Source organism: Schistocerca cancellata, chromosome 4 (assembly GCF_023864275.1).
Source record: "Schistocerca cancellata isolate TAMUIC-IGC-003103 chromosome 4, iqSchCanc2.1, whole genome shotgun sequence".
Lineage (NCBI taxonomy): Eukaryota > Metazoa > Arthropoda > Insecta > Orthoptera > Acrididae > Schistocerca > Schistocerca cancellata.
In genome coordinates, this window is record NC_064629.1 from 169,313,284 (window position 1) to 169,338,977 (window position 25,694).

The 25,694-nt window shown below is 37.8% G+C and overlaps 2 protein-coding genes across 4 annotated transcripts in view; one reads left to right on the forward strand and one right to left on the reverse strand.

The window, feature by feature from the left end:
- Positions 1-10,073, forward strand: part of LOC126183502 (AP-3 complex subunit delta-1) — a 258,274-nt gene extending 248,201 nt beyond the window's left edge. For all 3 annotated transcript variants that reach the window (XM_049925545.1, XM_049925544.1, XM_049925546.1), the window contains 5 exons: positions 5,357-5,488; positions 5,740-5,877; positions 6,024-6,200; positions 9,476-9,595; positions 9,828-10,073. In XM_049925545.1, the coding sequence (XP_049781502.1) occupies positions 5,357-5,488; positions 5,740-5,877; positions 6,024-6,200; positions 9,476-9,595; positions 9,828-9,929 (669 nt within the window). In that variant the 3' untranslated portion in view covers positions 9,930-10,073. The remainder of the gene's footprint in view (positions 1-5,356; positions 5,489-5,739; positions 5,878-6,023; positions 6,201-9,475; positions 9,596-9,827) is intronic.
- An 11,812-nt stretch (positions 10,074-21,885) lies between these two features.
- Positions 21,886-25,262, reverse strand: LOC126183559 (protein wntless). Its single transcript, XM_049925637.1, has one exon. It carries the CDS (start codon positions 25,197-25,199, stop codon positions 23,571-23,573), a length of 1,629 nt encoding a protein of 542 aa, XP_049781594.1. The 5' UTR covers positions 25,200-25,262; the 3' UTR covers positions 21,886-23,570.
- Positions 25,263-25,694: the final 432 nt, after the last annotated feature.

Here is a 25,694-nt window from a genome sequence, read left to right on the forward strand (position 1 = left end):
CCAGTAGGAACCACATTCTGTTCACATGTGCCCTATTACAAAGATTCTTCCATTCCCATATTTATGTGCACTTACTTTCTGTTCATAAATAGTGCTGCTGAAAAATAGTGCTTAGAAACATAACCATGTCCAGACAAAATAAATTCATTACAACTCTGTTTATGCAACAGTACTTCAGTATGAAAATTGGTTGAGGCTCAAGCTCAACACCAATGGCATTCTTGCGTGTTGTTATATCACTGAAATATTCTGGGGGCAAGACTGACAAATTGTTTCTATGTGTATCTGGAGTTTTGACTTGTTGACTGATTGAGCACATTCCACACCTCTTTGGTGCTAATATGTAGTATGTTGGTTGAACATGCAGATCCTTGTAGTCTTAGTGGGAAGTTGTTTGAGTAATCATGAAACAAACGGAAGGAAGAATAAAATGTTCGTGTGTCATGAATCTCTGTCACTGGAGATGGATCACAATTTTGGCTTGATATGCATAGGGCATAGTCATATTAAAGATCCAACTAGCATTTGCCTGGTATCATTCAGGGTGTTGCTACTTACCTGTATGTAACAGAATTATCTATAAACAGCCTATATATAGTGATTATAATTACAGTTCCAGTTTCGAAATGATGTGAAAAGGAAAAACCACTGCTCTGAATGACATCAGATTTTAATGGAACACTATTTGGGGGGGGGGGGGGGGGGGGGAGAAAAATTAACAAAATTTTGCCACGAGGTGACACTGTAAGTGGAAGAATATACAAAATAAGATACACGATACACAACTGTTCCTCAGTTCCAGGATCACACGCTGCTGGTAAGCTCTTTTACGCGAATAATGGCTGTGTGCCAGTAGCTCTGCAGAATTTCTGGACACTCAGTGGTATGAAAACAGGCATTGATCTGATACCTGCCAAAGTCTGGAGAAAATGATTGTCTTTTCAAATGCAATGTGGCAGAGGGAGAAAACAGTTGATCCAGTGTCAGTGGACGATGTGGCCACAACATTGCAGGAGGGGTTGAGCAGTGGTGTGTAAACATGCAGTGCTTGGGGAATTGCCTGAACTTTGGACATGCCTGTGAGCACAGTGTATAAAATTCTACAAAACATCCTGAACTGTTATCCACACAAAATTACTGTTGTTCAGAAGTTGCTTCATGCTGATTTGCCTGTAAGACAAAGACCTCTCATGGAGGTGTACAATGAATGGCCGTGGAACATTCTGTGGACAGATGAAAACCATTTACATGTCAATACACAGAATTTCAGAATATGGGAAATGGAAAATCTGCTCACACATTAACCGGTACTGCTTCATTCTGCAGAGGTAAGTGTGTTGTGTGGGTTGACAGCATTGTTTATTGTAGGGCCATACTTTTTTGAGAAGATGGATCCTGTGAGCCTTGGTACATGTACTGTCATTGGTGAATGCTAAAAGTGTGTTTCATGCACCAACATCTTTCCAACCCTTCGACAGCATGGATATGTGGGTAGTATCACTTTTATGCAAGGTTGCACTCTGCACATTGCATGGTCAGTAAAGTAGCTGCTGTGAAGACATTTTGGAAATTCAACAATTATCAGCCATCATTTCCCTGCAGCCTGGTTGTCTGGATCACTTGATTTTAATATGTGTGACATTTGGCTGTGGGGTTAACTGAAAGATGCCACGTTCAGTGCTCCAACTACAAAAGTAGCTGAATTGAAGGTACAAATTGCACAACACATTCTGAATATGACCGCTGAGACTCTTCAATCTGTTATGGAACATTCAGTTTCTCGATTTCTACTTGCGGCAGAAAACAGTAGACAGCGTACTGAACATTTCTTGTGCCAGTGTCATGACAATTAAAAACTGATGTCATTGTTGTTTTTTTATGTGGTTTTTGGCCTCAGGGCAATAAAAACTGATTTTTCCTTCCAGTGTCATATGACCTTGCCATGGTGGATGGGCTTACCTAGCTAACAGTGCCAGTGTTGAGTGACAAACTTGTGTGGTCATGCACATTGCATTGCATTAGTTTAATGTGCAACTCACGCCATGACTGTTGTATTGCCATTCATCTGTCATTTGTAGCCAAACCCATTTATGTTATGCCATGTGATGGAAAAATTTTCATGTTTGGGTTTTTTTTCATAACTTTTCTTCCTTTCTCAATAAGATTCCATTCAAACTAGTAAACATTAATGGGCCCTAAAACACTCCCTTGGTGTCCTCCCAAAGTTACTTCAACATCTGATGATTTTGTCCCTGCAAGAACGGAATGTTAGCTACGAGGTCCTGAATTCAGTCACAGATCTGGTCCAGTACTTGGTTAAAGTGCTGTTCGCTAAGTGACAGTCCAGAATTGTATTGAATGTCTTCTGGAAGTCAAAGAACATAAAAGACAAGTTTTGCAAGATTTCTGATTGCGGAATCCACATTAATGTTCAGAGAGAAGGTCTTCATTCTACAAAAATATCATAATGCTTGAATGTAGAACATATTGAATAATTCTACAAGGCACTGAATTTTGTGATCTAGGCCCATAATTATGTACATTTGTCTGACATTCCTTTTGGAAAAGAGAACAACTTGCACTTTTTTCCAGTCACTAAGTGTCATTCATTGCTCCAGTGACATACAATTAACTAGTGTTAGAAGGGGGAGCACAGCCTTCCACGTAATCTCTGGAGAATCTCACAGGTGTCTTATTTGGTCCAGATGTCTTTCCAGTGTTAAGCGATTTTAGTTGATTACTTTAGCCCACAGCCATTTACTTCAATATCTGTCATTTCAGCATTCATACAATGATTGAAAACAGTGATACAATTTTGGTAGAACAAATTCAGTATTTTGATATTACCTTTATCATCATAATCATGTTCTGATGTGAACCTGATAAGTGAGCAACTGTAAATATGATTTTGAACCGTTTACTGGCTTTACATGACATTAAAACTGCTTGAGATGTTTAATCTGACCGGTCAGTAAAATTTTCCTTCCAAATTCACTGAATAGTTCACCCATTGCTCTCATTTGGTATGTTTTGGCTTTGACGTCATTTTAAAGCTGCAATGTTCTCTTTTCTTTTGTCACGGCTTTCTAACATTATTTATGGTACCAAGCAACAATACTTTCCCATGTTTTCAACATCCTTTCAAACACCTGCACATATTGATTTTATAACAGTTTCAAAGCCACTGATTCCCTGTACACAAAAAATCTTATTATAACATATGATCACAAGTTATATGTTGTGCTCAAGCAGTATTCTTCTCAAAAATGATATTAGTATAGGGGAAAGTATCATTACAGAAGGCAGCTGTCACTTGCCTAATTTAATCTGTATGAGCACTGTGGGATAGATACTAAGATGTTTGAGAAATATTTATAATTTTTGGCTTGAAGAACAGTTCTGAATTAATCTAAGCACGTTCTCTCGAGATGTACAATGTCTTTCTTCAGTGTCCTCCAGGTAGGATTTTTCAACTTTTTTAAATACCCTCTTGCGATTCATTAAAGCCTGTGGTCATTCACAACACCCTTCTTTGTACAAACATGATGCCCCCTGTTAGTCTGATGTGAAGTGGATCCCATCCACCTGAGTGTTAGTAAAGTATGGGTGGTCATAATAAGTGTTTGGTTTGCAACAGCTTTTGAAAAAAAAAAAATTGTTTCACAGTACTACTATCTACTAGATTATTAAGGTATTTTCTGAAAAAGCGGTGGTTCTGTTACACTCCCCTCGAGCATACTAGCTATTATTTCATTGTCTATAGATGACATTTTACCCAGGGTAACATACTGAATAATGCCTAAAAGCAAATTTTCAGTCCAGCCAAAAATATTGTTAGACGTCCTGTAGGAATTTATTTTCTTCATGAAGTGTTGAGATCAACTGTATCAAAAGTTTTCCAAAACCCTAGAAACACTGATTAACCTGCTTGCCTCTATCCTTAACACTGAGAATATTATGTGTAAAGAATATGAGTTGAGTTTTGCATGATGAGTGTTTCTGGAAACCATGCTGATTTTCACTGATAATATTATTATGTTCCTGGTAAGTCATGTTCTTGGATTATATTACAAATAGGTGTGAGTGCTATAGGACAGTAGTTATGTTGATCAGTTCTACTTCCTTTTTCATAGATGGGATTCATTTTTTGTAGCTAGTTATGGACTGTGCTCTTTTTTCCCCTGTTATGTAAACATATCAATCTAAAATACAAATTACTGTAACCAGTCACAGTTGTTGTTCTTTCTTTTAGACATTTTAAAGGATTATACTTCAACATCAGTTGGATGTTTGTCAATTAATAAGACATGGACAATTTCTATGGAGAGTTGTTGGACACAACCTGTGACACTATTTGACAGTAGATAACAGCTCTTTTAACACAAAGATCAGATATGTGGATGCATTGATTGGAGAAGTGAATGGTAATATAAGTTTAAATATCTTTCAGTGGTCACAGGCTGCTTTTCCAGCCATATTTACACCACGTACTACACTTTCACTGTGGTGATTGGGGGAGGAAGGGGCTGGAGGAGAGCACATTTTTAAAATGGTGCAGCTATGAGTCATTAAGCATATGATTCCAAATGGTTTTATTCACACACACACACACACACACACACACACACACACACACACACACACACACACACACACAATAATAAACATAAGACCTCAATGGATATGTGGCCAATTACTGCCAAGTGTGAAGCTATTCACTTGCAAATCCCATATAGAGCTTGACAGGGACTCCGTGAGGCTCTGGGGGCTTATTGAGGATTAATGATTTAAGCTGCTTTTCAATGCCAGTAGTACTGATTGCTGTGTCACCCCTCTTTCCTTCAAAAGAAGTCAACATTCAATATTCAGCAGGCAGTAGATTTCTATTTTGGTTCAATATCCAGCAGACAGTAGATTTCTATTTTGGTTCGTGTCTCATCCACAAGTGTCTAGAGACTGATTTTTGTGTCACTGGCAGCCTTAATATATGATCAAAATTTTATGATCAAAATTTCTTGAAGTTTTGGAATAGATTGTGTGATATCTCTTATATTCAAGATACCAACTGGAAAATGAGTGTGTATTGTTATCATTTTGCTGAACATACACGCTCTTTGCTCATTTTCAAAGACCTTTGTACCTAGGTGCCCGTTTACTGATTTCTGACCCCAGTATTTCTGTGAAGATCCTCAAAGAGGTTGGGTTTCTATGTTACAAATGAGTATAGTATATTTCTATCATTGGTGTGGTGCCTGAACCACTAGTTTTAGGTAATTTTCTGGGAAAGCTATCATGACTGTTTCGCAGGAAATTTTCTCTCGGCATCATTTACTGCATTCGATGTTATGTTTTGCAGGTGTATGGAACGAGCCTGTGTGAAACTGATGAGGTGGCTATAACTGTAGTGTTGAAGAATCAGTCACCTTCTCTCTTGAAAGAATTTTGTTTCTCAGTCAGCAATACATCTTTGGTGAAATTAATAAAACCAGTAAGTAAAACTTATCTATTCAAGAAATTAAATCATTAACAGCAAAATTAAAAAAAAGTGTCTAAAAAAAGATATTGAGTATGCTCAACTCTTTGGTACAGCTACATATTTTGAAGTTACTACTATATTGATGAAAGATGCTGATGTAAATTTTCACTGATCAAAAAACACCATTCCTGAGATTCCTGTTGCAGTTAATTTTTTTCACATGTTTCAGTTATTATTACTAATGTGCTGTTCTTGACTTCTAGGAGCTAAATGATGATTATGGGTTAAATCTTAATTTGACCTTACCTCCCAGTGGCTCAACTGAATTGCAGCTATTTTTCCGAGTACTTAGTGTTGACCAGTCTCATAAATTACGGGGAACCCTTACTTACATGGTTCAGGTAACCATTATCATTTAGGTTTATACCAATGTATTTTACATTCAGTGATATCATAAATATGACAGTAGAAATATATTATACACTTAACTATTAAGTAAATTTTAAGCAAAGAAACATTTATTATTCCCTGATGTACCCAATTTCAGTCATCTGATGACATATCATCGCATGAGAAGCTGGACTTCTGGGTCAACATTCCATGCTCAACTTTTATGATAGCCAGAGTATGTGGAGCAGATACAGTGTCTGATCTACTTACAAGTGGGCAGCTTCCCTACCACAACTCATTTCATCTTAAGAATATCATGCAAGACACAGCTCAGGTAAAATACGAAGATTAAATCTGAATACACTATTTTGTCTGCTGTAATGAATGTATGTATACGATGCAACATCAAATAATATTAAGCTTAATTTTATTAGTGCACTGTTTTTATAATAATACATTTACTTAAATATGTCAATTAATTTCAATATTTAGCTCTACCATAAAAAGGAACTCTTCCCCCCCCCCCCCCCCCCCCCCCCCCGATTATGTCTCTTAACTGAAGCTTCTATCAGATTTCACAGACTTCCTCACATACTGAATGATGCTTTAATAATAACTTGTAAAGAGGGCAGCAAAATATATGTTACTAGGTATTGCGTATATTTGCTGAACTAAAAGAAGTGTTATAAAAATCCTAACTAACTTGGAATCTCCCTCAGTAAATCTCTCAAATGCTTCGTGCATTATTAATGAACAAAAAAAAAAAAATCATGAGTTAACAAAATGATAACAGCTGGCATCTATATTGAAAGAGTGGCAACTTTTCAGAAATAGTTTCCTGACATGTAGAAAATAAAAATGAGCCGTATCCACATTGATTCAGAAGTTCATTACTTCTTAGTTGCAAGTGTCATAAGTGTAAGACTAAATATTTTAATTCTATTTGCTAACAGATTCTACCTCCTACACTGATAACTGTCACGCTTGCTGTATCATTGGAATATGAACTGTGTATACAATCTTACTGCACCAAACCATTCACTCCAGGGCTTTTCTTAAACATTCCAAACAGTTACAACATGGATGCAGTTTAAAGGTAACAAGCTCCTCGTCCATGCCTTGAAGGCCCAAGGGATGTTAATCAGCCGTCTTGTCATCGTTTGCCTTGCAGCATCATGCGGATGCAGTATAGAGGGGCATGCAGTTAGCGCACTGTTCTCCTAGTCATTTTGACACCTTTCCAGACTGTGGAGCTGGTACTCCTCATTCAAGTAGCTCCTCAATTGGCATCACAAGATGGAGTGCACCCTGTAACGGTCCTCTCACCAAGGAAAAATCCTTGGCAGTACTGCGAATTGAACCCAGGTCTTACACATTGCAGCCAGCTACACTTACCCCTCAGCTGTCGAGGTGGGCACAGTTTAAAGTGCCTCTACAGATAGTACTCAAATGAGATGGGCTCATTAGTATGGGTTGTGTTTAACCTTCACCTTTATGATGGCTTGAACTTTGCCGGGAACACTTCAAGTGATGTCTGAATGTCTGTGGAGGAATTGCAGCCCATTCTTCACAAAGACCCGAAAGCAGAGTAGGTAGTGATGTTGGACGCTGTGGTCTGGAGCAATCAACATTCTGTCTCATCCCGAAGGAGTTCTGTTGGGTTCGGGTTGGAACACTGATTAGGCCAGTCCTTTTCAGGAATGTTGTTTTCCACAGACAGTTGTCCCACAGATGCTGCTTTATGACAGGGTGCATTATCATGCTGATCCAATCAGTTGTTGTACTCTAGCTGTTCCTTTACAGTATACAGTACACAATACTGGAAAATATCCTTTCACATTAAGTGTTCTCTTAAGCACAATTAGGGGAGCACACCATTCTCGTACAGTACCATGACCTTCTCCATACTTCACTGTTGGTGCTATACATAATGACAGGTAATGTTCTCCAGGCATTTGCCAAATGCCAATCCTTCTGTCAGATTGTCATATGGTATAGCGTGATTCATCAATCCAAATCACACTTTTTCAGCCATTCACTGTCAAGTGGGAGCACCGTGCACACTATCTCAAGCTTTGCTTTGTATTCACTATAGAAATGTGTTACTGTGAACAGCTACTTGACCATGGTATCCCATTGTTTTTAACACTCTATGCACTGTCATTCTGCTAGCTGGCCTGCTGGTAGCACTTCGGAACTTGTTAGTGCTTCCTGCTGCTGATTCTACGCAAATTTATTTATTTTATAGATCTTATTTGTTACTGTGTGCTAATACAGTTTGGTTTTTATGATGCTTTTCTCTAATTATTAAGTAATAGTAATGCTTATATCATACAGATGGGATGGAGTTTTCTAATTTTAAATACTGCCATGAAATTATGAAATCTGAATAGATAGACTGGGAACAATGTGTGTGTGGGTGGGTGGGTGGGTGTGCACGCGCTTTTTGTTTTCGTTCTTGTTGTCATGGTCACCTTCTCTTTGGCAGTCTCTTCCTAAAGATACAAATGAGACAGACTCATGCTATTAAATAATTCTGATTTTTCTCCCTTTTAGAGTCTCTTTGCCACTGCAGGGCAAGAGGGTCGCCTGAACCTATATACCCTTCTCTCCTCCCCACCCCCACAAGTTGAAGGCTGAATGATGATGATTCTTTATACAGGAAATCTTCAGGTACTGTAGCTGATGATCATTGTTCAAAACCTATGCAGTGACTGGGATCAAACACAATATTTTTTGATTAATAGTCAGATACTACCCATAGACCATGATGCCATCTGTATCAAGAATAATTTGAGGTCTGTGCAATATTGATACAGGATCCTCCAACATGTTGTTCTCCTCTACAGTCAAGACTTTGGCAATGTGTTTGTCTTTAAATATTATCATGCAGTAGCACTTTGTGAGCACCTTGTGAACTGCTTCCTCCTGGGGATGGATTTCAAACAAATGGAATGGTCTGCGGTATCTGGTGACATGACCCTGATTGATCATGCTTGGAGCCAGTTAAAACTTGCAGTGCTTTGTCACAGAAACATACGTCACACACTGCATGACATTAGAAAAGTGGTAATCAAAGAGTGAGACAAATGTGAGCAGAGAAGCAACATCTCAACTACTTTGTGGACAGCACACCAAGGTTTCCAGCATGTTACAATGCTCGGAGTGGAGCAACACAGTATTGAATGTTATCCAGCAGCAGATTTTGAGACTCACTTTCGAACATACGGTCTTTATTTTTGTTACTGTTTTACTTTTTTTTCATGATGAAGATTTTCGCCCCCTTGAGTCTTAAGTTCCCACATTTTGGCAGATAAAACATGTGGTGCAGTTTATTTGTTGGGTAGTCTTTCTAAATCAGCCAACCATTTGCTTTTCAAAGGTCACATCCCAACATTTGCTGTAAGCACTTTAAGGAAACCCTGGAAAATCTTAAATTTTATTGACTTTCGGATTTGAACTGTCATCCACCTAGAAGGGTCTCCAATGATATCTTGCTCAGTTTTTGTAGCATGGGGAAATTTGTGTGTGATATGTTATATGAGACATGCAATGAATTCAGATAATTTTCTGCTGACATAAGTGCACCCATTTCTGTTATTATTTCAGATGATATCGCAGATCTGTTTCCACTGTAATTTTGTTCTTGTGGAGCAAATTGAAAATACAGCATCTTTGTACAGCCGATCAGTTGATGGATCTCATATATGTTTGTTACTTAAGGTGGATGTAAGTATCTGTATAAGTAATGTCATACTATTTTCATTTTTTGACATGCTTTTTTATTCATCATACTTCATTGATTAATGAACATTCAGCCAGTAATTGCGATGGGTCTTGTCATATAGCATAACACATAGAGAGAAAATTGTTCTCATATTTTTAAATTGTTTATATTCTCCTTGACTTGTCCAACTGTTGTCTCTTAATGCTTGCTAATTTGTGATACAAATTTTTTCAGCGTTCGTGTACAGCAATATCAATTGATGGTAAAAGTGACAATGAGGTGCTACTAAGCAATATCATCAGTGAAATAGAGAAACTACTTCAGCCTGGCTCTTGATTACTTTTGTAATTAATTAATGGGGGTCTGGGATATGAATTGTTATTTAGTCAAAGTGCTGACATGAATCTTCCTGAATGATTGATTGTGTTTGTCCAGACATGTTATTCTTTTTTATGTTCATTAAAAAGTTTTCTACATAAATATTTATTGTTTTTGAAGTTCTCTTCATCTTCCTACTCCCTTGCATCAAATTCTTCTATATGTGTGGAAGTTGAATACTGAAACAGTCTGACATCAAAAATAAAAGTCAGCATAGTTATGTATAATGATAATGGAATTTGACTGGATGGAAAATCAACCAAGGAAGTTCTTTGCTTGATTCCAAGAGGTAAAAAATTGCTAAAGCAAGGACCCAATTTAAGGTGGATGAATGACATTAGAAAACATGTAGGACCAACATCAGTGTGTACAATTGAAGATCATAATGCATGGAAAATTGTAAAAAGAGGCCTTTGTCCCACAGCACGTGTGTCTAACTGCAAAACCACTTAAGCTGTTCTCGGTGTGGTCTGTTCACCACACAGGAACCTGACTTGGTTGAAGTAAGGTTAGGATGACTCAAACGGTGCTACTTCCAAGTGATTCATGATATTTGAAGTAGCTGTAATGAAGTGATTAGTATTGACTTTTAAAAAAGGATCTGTATTTTGGAAGCAGGTATTGTTTCTACTATACAAGTAACCGTCTAAAGAATGACCTGCAGTGTGCACAAATTTGCATTATACACACATTAAACTACTACTGCATGCAAAAATAAAAATGCATTATAAACCTTTGTATGAGGATACATTTGCCCTCAACAGACAGCTGAAACATTAAGCAGTTGCCAGGCACATAAAGAGTGATTCCCACCTAAACTTATGGAAGAGTTAATTCTTCCCTCTGTTAAAAACAACCGAAAACAGACAGTAGTTCTAGTTATGTCATGTTCCGTAGATAATTTTCACAATTATTTTATCGATATGATGTGGAACAAGTCAGGTTACAAGATATATACACACATGAATAGTGCTAATATTAATATTACTGAAATTTTTAGTTCTACACATGCAACTACATTTAGAGGTACAATTAATCTTTTTTTAAGCCATTTCTGAAACAGAAACTTGTCCATAGAGTAGGAGGAGTTGTCCAAAAGAAATGATTTTAACCTAGATTTAAAACTTGATCTGCTACCTGCCAGACACTTTATGTTGTTGGGCAAATGATCAAAGATTTTTGTTGCTGAATAATGTACTCCTTTTTGCAACTAACAGCTTCCATAACAGATAAGAAAGGTCATTTTTCCCTCTAATGTTGTACGTATAAACATCACTGTTCTTCACTGAATTGAGAGGGATTATTTGTAACGAATTTCATTAGCGAATATATGTACTCTGATGGTGCAGTTAAAATACCAAACTCCTTGAAAAGGTGCCTACACGACATCCTTGGGTGAACACCACTAATTATTCTCACTGCTCTCTCTTGTGCAATCAGTACTTTACGTCTAAGTGGTGAGTTACCCCAGAAAACTATTCCAGCTGAACTTGGTTGTTTGAGAAGCTCAGTAATACACTTCTTCCAGTTCAAGGTGTCATCGATGTGAACACCCAAAAATTTGGAGAAATCTGCCCTGTTCATATGCTACATCAATTGTCGGTATGACTCTATTCAGTGTACAGAACAGGATATAGTGAGTTTTTTCACAATTAAGGGAGAGGTCATTTTCTGAGAACAACTTAAAAATTCTTTGGATGACATCCTTAACAACATCTTCAGCTGCTTTTTCTGGAATGGGATTTATTATAACACTCCTGTCATTTGCAAAAGGTACTAGTTCCGCTTGCGGAATGTTAAGTGGGAGGTCATTCACATGAATAAGGAACAGCAGAGTACCTAAAATTGAACCCTGTGGGACTCCCATTATGATAGCTCCCCATTCACTAGAATTTACCACCCTCCCAACATTATTCAGCATAACTTTTTGCTTTCTGTTCATTAAGTATGATTCAAACCAGCTGTGTGTATAGCCTTCAATTCCATAAAACCTGAGTTTCTCTAAGTATGAGTAATATACTAAAATACACTGAAGAGCCAAAGAAACTGATACACCTGACTAATACCATGTTGGGCCCCCGCAAGCATGCAGAAATGCCGCAACACATCATGGTACGGACTCAGCTAATGTCTGAAGTAGTGCTGAAGGAAATTAACATCAGCAATCCAGCAGGGCTGTCCATAAATCTGTAAGAGCACAAGTGGGTGCAGATCTCTTCTGAACAGCATGTTGCAAGGCATTCCAGATATGCTTCATAATTTTCATGTCTGGAGAGTTTGGCGGCCAGCGGAAGTATTTAAACTCGGAAGAGTGTTCCTGGAGCCACTCTGTAGCAATTCTGGAAATGGGCGGCATCGCATTGTCATGCTGGAATTGTCCAACTCCGTCAGAATGCACAATGGACATGAATGGATGCAGGTGATCGGACAGGATGCTTACATATGTGTCACCTGTCAAGAGTCGTATCTAGACATATCAGGGGCCTCACACTACTCCAACTGCACACGCCCCATACCATTACAGAACCTCCACCAGCTGACATGCAGGGTCTATGGATTCATGAGGTTGTCTCCATACCAATACACATCCATCCACTTGATACAATTTGAAATGAGACTCATCTGACCAGGCAACATGTTTCCAGTCATCAACAGTCCAATGTCTGTGTTGATGAGCACAGCTGATGTTTAAAGCTTTGTGTCTTGCAGTTATGAAGGGTACACAAGTGGGCCTTCGGCTCTAAAAGCCCATATCGATGAGTTTCGTTGAATGGTTCCCACGCTGACACTTGGTGATGGCCCAGCACTGAAATCTGCAGCAATTTGCGGAAGGATTGCATTTCTGTCATGTTGAATGATTCTCTTCAGCCGTCTGATATCTGGTAACCTGCCATTTTAGCAGCAGTAACCGATCTAACAACTGCAACAGACGCTTGTCGTCTTATGTAGGTGTTGCTGACTGCAGCACTGTGTGCTGCCTGTTTGCATATCTCTGTATTTCAGTATGCATGCGTATAACAGTTTCTTTCATGCTTCAGTGTATAAAATTGGTTATGTGTGATTTTAGATATGTGGATGCTGTTAGTTCTCTCTGGATTGTACTTATTTGTCATTATAAGTTTCACTTTCCAAGTGTGGTGGAACACTGTCATGATTATGCTTTTTCACCCTCTGCATTTAATTCTCAATGGCGAGAAAAGGAGAACAAGAACACAAACCCTTTCTAGTAAAATGGCTCTATCTAACAGTGAAATATATTCAGGATAAATGCATAGGAACTGAAACTACCATCACAAGGTAATCCCATGTTGTATCTATACAAGAGATGCATTTCAGATCTTGTGACAAACTTTGTTTGCGCAGAAAGAACAGTCTCATGTTGGAGATGACCAAAAATGCTGTGGTCATCTTTGTATAATATACAAATGACTTCTGGCCTATACCCATCAAGAGGGACTTAAAAGTACTCAATGTTGTAGTGTATGTGGTAGACAGGGTGATGTATTCCCATTGTCTGCCCCTTGATAATTTAACTATAGTCTCTCACATACCTTCTCACAACAACTTGCCCACCAATTTCTCCTCTGTGGGGATTTTAAATCACACAAGATGCTATGCAGCTTCACTTCCACCTGCCTCTGGGGATGGATCACATGGAAACCTTCCTTGGAAGCTGTATAGCTGTATGCTTCTGCACACACTTTAGCATGGCCATGAGTATTGATGTTGATGTCCCCCATCAACCTTATTATTCTCTAAGCATAACCCCCCCCCCTACCCCTCCCCCCTCTCCTCTCTCTCTTACCTCAACACCAGCTAAATACACTACACAGCTGATACATCCATGCCAGAATCTTCAGGGCAGCTTAAAAGGCAATGTGTTCCCTGGTGGGTTGAAGAGAGGTTCCATAAATTCAGGAAGAAATGTGGAGCTCCATGTAGTGCAAACCATATGCTCAGAAACATGCAGTCTTTTGTGAAGTGGAGGGGAAAAACAGTCACATTATTAAAAAGAGCAAAAGATATTGTGGCAACAGTTCTTGAACTCAATCCAGGTGGGGTGTCCTTAATGCTGTAACAAACAATGGGAAACATTGTGCAGACCATAGATCCTCCAAACCAGGATCCAACTTTCATCCATTACTGAGCAAGTACTGTGCTGGGATTTCTGATCCACTGATAATGGAGTATACAACTGTCACTTCTGCATGTGGGGATCTAGATTCAGCATTGTCTGCCACATATCAGCAAGTCATGATAGAATCTGTTAAAACACATTACAGTACCTGACTGAGCGAGAATATCGTATACAAATGGGAGAGAGGTCTGAAGTGAGGGACAACTAACCTTTGATGATACTAGTAATGATTTGATCTCAATGTAACTTCATTTAATCTCTGAACAGGAGGAATATAACATACTTGTCTCTGCATAAGCCATAATTTTACTCTTGCATGGTACTTTATTCCAATAGTAGACCTACCTTCTAGCTGTGCCTGTATTTTGGTACTTTTCACTGCTTTCTAATGAGGAATACAGTCAGTTCAAAATGTATGTACTTGAATTATTGAGACCTAGGCAGAAGTATCTGAAATGAGACAGACCTGCCAAACATACACAAAAAACAGACTACAAGCAAGCAAGAATTACGGGATCGATAAGTGCTACTGTAGTGTCACATTATTGTCTGCCTCATGTGCCATGTAGTTATGCTTTTGAGTTGGTGCTCATATAGCAGCTCTAACTTTTCCTTTTTTTTGTAACCATTAGTTGGTTATATTGCCTTAAGTACTATCTAAAAGACATCACTGATCGTTTTATTTTTATCTTGTTGTTAGTTAGAAGATGAAGGGACTATCCTTCTCGTGTGTGGACATAGGTGAATTTGCCACTGTCAGGAAACAGTGGGAAGATGTGTTCACAACATTTCATAAGGCTTCAGGCTGCTCCCCTAAGCTGCAGTGATGCTGAGGCACCAGTGGTGAAAGCTGTGACACATGGTGCCATCAGAATCCCTTGGAAATCTCAATGTCACTGTGTCTTCTGATATACAACATCTGATCAGTTTGTGAAGGTGGAGATGGACAGTGGTGGGTTCACATACCTTCATGCAGAAGGCAAATATAGGATGGAACTGCCATGCATTGTTGGTAGCACACGAGCCAGTGACAGATTTTTCATGTTCCGACAAGCACGGTGAGTGGATTTGTTGGTCATTGTGAACTCCAGCATTAAGTGGGTACTGTACCTCTGTGAGACAATTGGAGGCAGGCCCAGAAAGAAGGCTAATGAGCAATTGGTAGGCTTGTTGGAACGCCTCACATGAGATGGTGTGGAGGCTACTGAACATACTGGATGCAACCAGTTGCAAATAGCATCTCGTGTTGACATGAATGACACTTGTGCTAGGGTTCTGAGCCAATACTCAGTTCCTTTACACGGTTGACTAAATTGGTGAAATTAGCCAGCCTCAGATGAGGGGGTAAGAACGAGGCTCGCTATACATAGCACCATACCCAGAATTGACTGTAGACATCTGGTTTGGACCTGGATGGAAGGCCTAAACCAGGTCCCATAACTAGTCCCATTTATTAAATGTAATGATGTCTGCATTGTATTTGAAATGGAAAGCTGGATGAAACACAAGTGAATAGTCACAAAATATGAAATTCAGATTACAATATATACAGCAAGGACAGGCTAAACGCAAACTGTGGTGGTATGTTTACTGCTGGAAAGAGCTCACTAACATCTAGGGAAGCTATAACAGAATGTGAATGAGACATAATCTGGGTAAAGGTAAGCATCAAAGGTGGGTCGAACATATTAATAAGATGCTTTTATGGACCATCTGCCTTTGGAGTCATTGTAGCAGAGTGCTTCAGAGAAAAATTGAAGCATACCTCAAGTAAGTTTCGCGATCATGCTATTGTAATTGGAAAAGATTTCAAACTGCCAGTTATAGAATGGGAGTCTCATGAGTTCAGGACTGGTAACAGAGACTGGGATTCATGTGAGACTGTTATTAATGTCTTCTATAAAAATAATTTTGAGCAGGTAGTTTGAGAACAACCTCGTGAGGGCAGTGTCTTAAGATCTCATAACAGCCAACAGACCTGAAATTATACAATCGGGAACCATAGGGAACTGGACCTGTCATAACATCAGTGACTATAGGTGTTATACAGAATGTTTATTTTTGCTTACCAAGAGTGCTAGAGAACAACTGCATGCACAGTATCTGAGTAGTCAGTCAAATATTCAGGTTTTAGATGAAGATGTGAGCCAAAAATGGATGAAATTCAAAAACATTGTACAGTACACCTTAAACCAATAAGTGTTGAGCAAGGCTGTGAGGTGTGGCTACACTCACCCTGGTTCAGTAGCCATGTTAGAAAGTTACTAAAAAAGGAAAGAAAGTTTCATCACAGATTTAACCCTTTCACAGTCAGGGTGTACATAAAGTCTAGGAACACTTTCAATTACTTATTGCACAAGAACCAAACATTGTACAGATATCATAAATATGTCATTTTGAAGAGAAACCCTGAAAGTTTTTTTTCCATGTATACTGCCACAGCATAGTTTGGCAATTTGCCAATAGCACTAGTCGCAAATATGGCGAGTTCTTGTGCGAGAGCACTGTCACTGGATATTCCTTCTTGGACATGTTGCAACAATGGCTGATGCCTCAAATGCAATCAGACTTTCTGGTCATCTTTCAGCAAGATGGGGCTCCACCCCATTCTCATCGTGAAGTTCGTGGGTACCTGAATACGGAGTTGTAGCATCAATGGGTCGGCCATGTTACAGAAGGGGACAGCTGTTTCATGAAATGGCCTCCCAGATCACCAGATCTCACTCTGTGTGACTTTTTTCTGTGGGGAGACATTAAAGATCTCGTATGTACCACCTCTACCATGTGATGTAGCAGAGCTCCAGGAGAGAATACGGGAAGCGACTGCCACAGTTGATGATGCCATGCTGGGATGGGTAAGGCAAGAATTTGATTACTGTATTGCTGTCTGCCGGATCACTCATAATTCGCATCTTGAAAAAAAACTTTTCAGAGTTTCTCTTCAAAATGCAATATGTATGACATCTGTACAATGTTTAGTTCTGGTGCAATAAATAATTGAAAGTGTTTCCGGACTATATGTACACCCTGTATATGTTACTGGCCTTACATGCTGTTTATTACTTTGTTTACTATAGGCAATTTATTTTTAATATATTCACAATGGGTTATTTGATACATATGAATACCATTTGTATGTTTCTCAAGTCAGTAAGTAGGCTTGAGACGTCCGTGAACAAATGAGTACCCATCTAAGTCAAGCTGGTTTTGTCTTCAGCTAGCATTTGTTGCCTGTGGATTTACTCTTCCAATATAAACAATGAAACGTGCAATTCACAGTATTATTTCTATATTATAAAGCATAAAATCATTACAGGAATAGTGTGTCAGCCTACTTACAGCTAGTACATGCTGTATATGCAAGCAAACACAATATCCTGAATTCAGTGCCTAGTTACATCCAATTTTACCGATTACATACTGCAAAATGCTGCTTCTGGTGAAGAATGAACATTGCAGATAATATTGCTTCCCACAGTATCTCAAATATTAGCCCCTTATCTCATACTGAACTGCTGGGAAGAGGTTACAGAAGAGCATGCACCAGTTTCAGAATTTGGAGGCGGCTTAGGATGCTGATGATGTAGCTACTATTTTTACCATTTCAAACACTACTTCGGTAATTGATAGCAGTTTGGGTAACAGTGTAATGTGGACGTGCGGTGAAACGTCTAGTGCAGATTCAGCAAGTAGCATATACTGTTTGCTGTGCTTCAAGAAGCACTTTATAAAAATCCACAAAACTGACTCCGATACTGTGGCTGCAAATATAGATTTAATATCTATGGCCTAAAGTTGGTTGTCCTTTCCCTTGGGACATGTCTTCCTCCTGAGGGCATTTTTTACTAACAGACATTTACATTGATGATTTCATGCAGATTTTTTCAAACTTACCACTGAAACTGTCATGTAGGACTGTTCCCAAATAATACTCTCATCTATAGGAAGGTGGAAAGACCTGCAGGGAATTTATGATTGGTGCACGGACTGGCAGTTGTCCCTGAATGTAAATTTTAACATTGTGAATAAGTAAAGGAAGAGACCCCATTATTGTTCATTTACACTTTTGGCAATGAAGCACAAACAGTAACAATCATGAGATACTTAAAAATAACCAAAGTGACCTTAGGCAGATAACCACATAAAACTGTTACTACAGCTCTGCTCCGAAAACAAACACCCAGTTAAGCTCAACAAAAGAATGTTTCCATATTATTTGATGAGTGGCAGTCACTACTTTTTCACTTTAGAATTGGCAATATATATTAACTAATAGTCTAGAAACAGCAGAAAAAATTACAAGAAATATGACCAGAAGTGATCCTTTCAAATAAAGGTGTATTTATCTATTATTTCATTCAAAACATTAGTACACGAAGGAACTCAAACCTGGATCAATTCTGTAACTTTGTTGATAAATACTGAATAGCTTAAATTTTTGTTACATCTGTTAATGAGGAGTAATAGAGGTTTTACCAATCAAATCAAATTTCAATTTTTACTACTCTACTCACACCAATCCATCAAACTAATTGAGTGATAGTAATCAAAATTTATTTCACAAATCATCATACATGGCAGATAAGACTGTTAAATGTTCAGAAACATTCAGTAAATTACACATTAATACTGCATATTTAAATTCTTGTACAAAATTTGACAAAGTTTTTTTTTCTTTGAAAAATTACAAATATTCAATCACAAATAAAAAAGATACTATTTGTGTGTCAGTAAATGCACTGCTTTAAGTGTTCTGACTTTACTAGAGAATCACATGCCGCATCAAATCTCAATACAGAAGTCCATTCAATAATATTATTACAAAGTATGAATTAAAATAATTACCTTCTATTTATGTGGATGAATAAACTATTACAATTTATTTCTCCATTTACAAATATTTATAGGACAATACAGTTATTTGTTACATTTCAAAATACCCCTCCCTTCAGTTCAGGACCATTCCATCAGACAAATACCTAGGAAATTTTTAATTCCTTCATCACATGGTCAGCAAATCATTTGAAATATAGAAAAACAGTCATGGATAAACCCAATATCTCAGTTCATTTAATAAAAATGCAGTTTCATGAGATTTTAGTTCATTTGACTGCAAGTAATTATAATTGGTAAAGGATAAGAATAGGGGCAGTTCCACCCAGAGCAGTTTTCCTCTATGCCATGTAACTTGGCATGTGTCAGTTCCATGGGAAGATAGTTTTCAGGAATAAATGAGAGGCAAGAGAACAGACGGTTGTGTGTGAGTGCAAAATAAAAGCTTCAGTATTGTGCACAGTATGTAGCTTCCCCTGGTCATTTCTTGGCAAATACAGTGTACACAATGTAATGGTCCTATTGTAACATAAGAACTAAGTTTACATTTCTGCCACCAAAGCAAGTGTGTGTAAGTTCTGGTGTAGCTGTCACATTACACACTGTCTACCCAACTGTTTTTCCTTCACATCCCATAGCAAACACTGCTCTGGGTAAGAAAAACAGCATTGCCCTTATTAACTTTTACCATCACAATATTTTTTGCATTTTTTCCCATGAAACTGAACATTCATCAGAACACAAACCCAAACATATGGGGGCAGACTTTGGGGAATAGGTTTTTGCACAGTCCATCCTAATATGTTATTGGTGCAATAAATGGAGAATTCAGTCTTGAATAACACTTTCAGATACAAAAGAATACTGCAGTAACATTTTAAAATGGCACTTATATAAACATAAAGAAAAGCTTTCCCTACATGCCATCTTCAATAAAGAGAATGTGAAATACAAAAATTCTCACAAATATAAATTAGAAAATTAATTATTACAACATAATAATACTTTATGCAACATAAAAATAAATTAATAGAGATATCTTCTGTTTCACAGCAATTACCCCTCTCTTAATACCACATTTAGTTACTCTCCTTACAAATTGACAGTCTTTAGCAATATCAGATTATAAATATGTGACTAAATAATGTAAATCAAGCCCTGCACTGGAAAAAAACTTTCAAAAACAAACTACAAGCAAATGTTTATAAATTGGAAATACTTTTCTTGAAGAGAAACAGTGTGAATCTTACAAGTAATGGAAGCTCTTTCATGTTACTAATAGAAAAGTACAAAATGAAGTCTCTCTAAACTATGCATACAAGGCCAACTTATACAGTGATCAGTTCAAGGCCACCTCAGTCATTTCTGTTGATTGCTTAGGCCACATGTTGCAAACAAAACTGTTTTCAATTTTTAAAGTAACAGCACATGAACCATATTGCAGATTCAAACCTGACTGCACATACTACTGCTTGAAAAATTTCTATAACACCATATCACCACCTTCCAACACTGTGCAGTTGTCATTTGGTAAATTAGATAGACCAACTGTGTTCTGTACCTGTTTCAGATTGTAAGTCTACTCTCTCTGAACTTACATAATGACAAACGAAATACAGTAACATGGAAATCATTGCCCATTTTTTTAAAGAACTCAGTATGGTGTAATCACATGGTGAGTGATGTCACCATAAGATTATGAAAGATAAATGAGTTCCAGCATATTGTTACTTTTCATATGTTATGAAACTGCTGTTGAGAAATGACAACACATTACTCAAACTTTGTCAAGCAGGATAAATGTCCATAACGTGGTTAATCCACATACATATGGACAATAACAAGATTAATTTTACTGATATTGACAGAGTGAGCAGGAATGTATTGTCAACTCCACCAAGATTAGTTATATTTTATTTTAAAGATTGTTATCTTGACAGACTCTGTACTGGTTAAAGTAAACAAATACATGTTACATACAAAAATACAAAATCCCTACAAATAAAACATTCTTATACGGAACTGGTGACATATCAGACTAGAATTGGTCACATATGATAGAGAGCTTCTGACAATCATCTTATGCTAATTTTGTTAATACCCAGTCCTCTTACATTGGATATCACCGTGTAACTTCTCAAATGTGCATCTGTTTTAATAGAATCCCAGCTAAAATTAATATGGATGGTGCCAGCCACTACAGTGTCAAACCAGAAACCATTCAATATTCTACACACTTCTCTCATGATTGGGCGATATTTTGTTATGCAGTTCTCAAATTTCTATGATGATAGGGCTATCAATTCTACTAACTGGCATTACCTGAGAAATTAATAGATAAAAGCACTGTCTGCTGGGGTATTTTTTACAGACTTATTGTGAAGGAACAAAAATGTGATAGGTGAATGGAAATATTTGCTGCCAAATCTACAATATTTTTAATCATTTTCTTAAAATGGAGTTTGGTGGCACACTTGTGTGCAGCATAGTCCAAGATATAGGCTGAGGTGGAAGTTGATACATTTTTCTGTGAGTTGATGGGAGCAAGGACTGTGATTTTGAGAGAGGTACCTTGGCTACAGCTCCTGAACAGTTCAAGCAATAATTCAGAAGACAGCCAGCGATCAGAGCATATTTATGTCTAGTTAATTCACACTGTAGCTTAGACTTTGTATCATGAGCCAAAGAATTGTTATGGTGAATACCTTGTGAAATATGGGATTAGGACAGCTGCTTATTCAAACGCATAGCACAGTCAGTGGTTATATTTGTGTCAGGATTCAGCACAACTCATTACTACAACAAAACACTTTGGCTACTTACAGCCAATTGTCGACACACCCAGTTATGTTTTAATCACACTTCACAACAAGTGCTGCCAACATTACCCCACACAACACACAATAATAGGACTGCTCCAATCTTGTCCTTCCCCCTCCCCCCCCCCCCCCCCCTGCAGGCTTTCCAGAAATGAACGGCTGTTAGTCCAAGGAAAATATAAACATATGTAAAATCTGACATAAGTAAGGTGGCACCTATAGGACTGGTCATCTTTCCTAACTACTTTATCTGCAGGAACATTTTAATTTTCAAGCCACTATGCAGTACCAAAGTACTAAACACATCAACATAACATACAAATTTTATTATGTTAATGTGTAGAAACTATTACACTGATTGTAAAACCTTTAACATAACTGCGTTGAAGTTATGATGTTGTTACTAAAAGTGACTAAATGAAAATACAGAAACAATATTCACAACATAATATAAATCATGTACTGGTATTAGATGCATTAAGTTTGTTTTGCATCAATGAATAAACCAAATATTACCAAATGAAATTGGAGAAATTAGGTTAATGCAAATCAGTTCACTGACTATAAAACCACATTGTGTATGATTGACTACACAAAAGTAAACCACTTGAAATGTAGATCATCAGAAAATACATTACTATTAAGGAAGAAAGGTCTCTTATTGAATGAAAACTTATCAGGTCACTAATTTAATAAGATAATTAAATGATTCTTATAAGCAAAACAGCATGTATCAGTCAACCACAATTTTACTGCACCTGCAGAAAGAGGGTGCCATGGGAGAGGCCTAGTGCAATAATATTGTGCTCAGTTAATGCCCATACACATGCCTTCTAACAGGCAAATTCAAATTTTGAATGCAGAAATGAACACAGCTGGCTGCAAACAGGTGGAGGGGGCATAAAGGAAGATAGTGCACTTACCCCCTTCCCCTGGAATCTGGATTACAGAGTAGAAGTGATCTACCTACAGCAAGTACTGAGCGAACCCAAAAAAATTTTTTTTTGTCACCTACAAAATTTATTTCTTGTGGCACAACCCATTTTTAAACTGACAGAATCATTAAAATAAAATGGTAATTTTAGAGTCTTGCCCCCCCCCCCCCCTCCCCCTGACAAATTTCTGCAGATGCCCATGAATATTTATGAAATGAAATAATTATCTGCCAGACCATAAGAGATTCTCTAGTTAAATATGCATTTGTTGAAAGACATACATAAAAACAATAAACACACTTCATTGATATACTTACTAAGCTCACTCTACAGTACGTTAAATGTAGATTTCTGAGAATGCAGTTAAACCCTTGTTTATTTGGTAGCAATGTTTTTAAAATATAAAAATAATGAAGTGTCAGTAATGTAACAAAAGCCAGTTACTTAAAACACATGATGACAGCCACTAAAATACAGCAGATCTGTATTTGAGATTACAATGAAGTGCTTAATAATTTGACAAATTTTTCTATACTATAAACATAGCATAGTGTCAGTAATGTCACAACTCAGATTAGTTCATACAGAGAATGTCCCCCATTGGCATATCATAAACTTGAAAATGTAAATTTTAATCACTTTTTAAGCTACAGGTAATACTATATGATTATAATTATGACTGGAATTATTACACAAAATCATGCTCAATGCTAATACACTATTGCATGCCACATCTTTCATCTGCATTTTGAACAAATGCCTACATTTACACCATCTGTAAGTACACATATTACCATAACTCAAACTGTTAAATATCAGATTCTGGTACTGAAGACAAGGGCAACAGACCTTGCAACCAACCAACAGACTGCCATTAATCAAGTGCAGATTTCCTTGCAAATGACGTTAAAGATGAGATTTCACTGGGATCAGTAGCTAATCGGCTGAATTCAATCTCCTCATTACAATTGCTGCGTATATCTGCTTCTGATGGCCATTGTTTGTGAGAGGGAGCATATAAAACAATAAGTGCAAATATGTAAATATTCCACATGCTATACACACCCGTGAAAAAAGCTGATGTGAATTCAATCTCTATTTGATCATTCCACTTCCACCGCCCCTCAGATACTTGTCCCAGAATGAAGCCCACAACAGTCATTAATGCACAAAGCAATGTAGCTAACATGAGGAACTTGAATCGATATATTACTCCCTGGTAATGTAAACGGCGTGCACAAGACAATGAAGGCAGTGCTGATCTTTTAGCACTTATGTTGCAAAACACTGCCCAAATTCTGTAAGTTAGAAATAGAAAATATACTCCTGCTGATATACCCGCCAATATAATGAAAGATAGGGCCAAATTTGTTCCCAGTTCTGTATCCCAAATGGAGTAGAACGGATTTCTTAGTTGCACTCCACGTTCACATATATCAAACACCAAAAGAGAAATGCAACCAGTAGCTACAGCACTCAGATGTTTCCAGTAGGTGCGCAGCGTATTTTTTTCCGCAGTATCTTGAATCATCAGATGCTCTCCAGCAAATATCAACCAGAAGGACAGCAGTGTTGCGTAAAATATGCCTTGCCGTATATCACAAAGGAGTAACATGAAAGGCATGTCAAATGAGAGTGTTAAATATTCAAGTGGTGCATTCAACACAGTTAGTGCAATTCCTAAAGAAAACAGCATGTACTCCAAAAGTGCTGGGGAGCGAGACAACTGATGCACTCTTTTCCAGAACCATACCATTATACCAATAATTATTGGGAAGAATACGCTTTTAAGAGATACCCAAACTTTTGTAAAACCTCCATTCTGATTAATGGTAACTAGCCACAAGTCTTCTACATGTCCCAGACCTTTGTTAATGGTTTTATTGGCATCCACTGGCAGGCGAATATTTAATAAATAGAAATCATGATGAAGAGAACCTAACTCAAACAACGGAACTAATGAACAGTTATAGTTGTAACCAGGTTTTCTATCAGATGAACACTCAAGGATCCTTTCTTCAACTGAAGCGGCATAACTTTTCCAGTCGTCATCGGCATCACCTTTATTTCGATAAGCCAGCCTTGCATTTAGCGTCAACGGAACGCGCGGCTCCATTTCATCGACTCCTTTTTGGTACACTATATCAATCTGTAGGATTCCAATAAGATTTTGTTGCCACCGCGAGTAATCGTGCATTAAACTGTCTCTTGGTAGTGGAATTTGAAAAACGAAGACAATATTATTTGCTTGCATATTTGGCTCAGTGTGATCGTGTATATCAATTGTTTGACATTTACCGCGACCTCGAGCGTAGAACCACTTCTCGGTGTTATTTTTGGGATCAGGATCCCAACATTTTGTGGCCAAAATGTGGTCTGCGGTAGACGGCGTCGGTGCAACAAGTCCGCCAATCAGAAAACAAATAATCTGACACAACATTAAAAAACATATCAGTATGGTCAGCTTTCTCCCACTTAGATTTTCTAATATCGCCCCCGCCATCTGTCAACTGTTCCGTCAAATACTCAACACGACACACAACACACAAACAATACCTTCTGCACAAGCAATAGGAGTATGACCGCCACAACATGCGTCAAAACGAAAACTATTGCAGTGATCATATGAACACAGATATGTTGCTCTTAAATTACCCGATCTAAATTCTTTGTTCGGCCATATCGATGTTCAATTTTCGAGGAATTATTGAAGTTCCAATTTAATGGTAAGCCAGAAAAACGTGTAACAGTTATTCCCACACACTGCAATAAAAAAAATACGATGCCCCTACTAAGAGCAGATACAACCAAAGTTCATTTATACCGATTTCCATATTCCGAAAATCACTGTGAAGTGCTTGGCAGAGGGTATTTAGCGATGTACCACACATTATTTGGAGCCTGGAAAGACGACTTCCTTAAGCCTTTTTGTGACTTGTAAAGAATCTGGTAGTGATGGGCAAAGGCGTTCTTTTTAAGGAACCATTCTTTTTGAGAT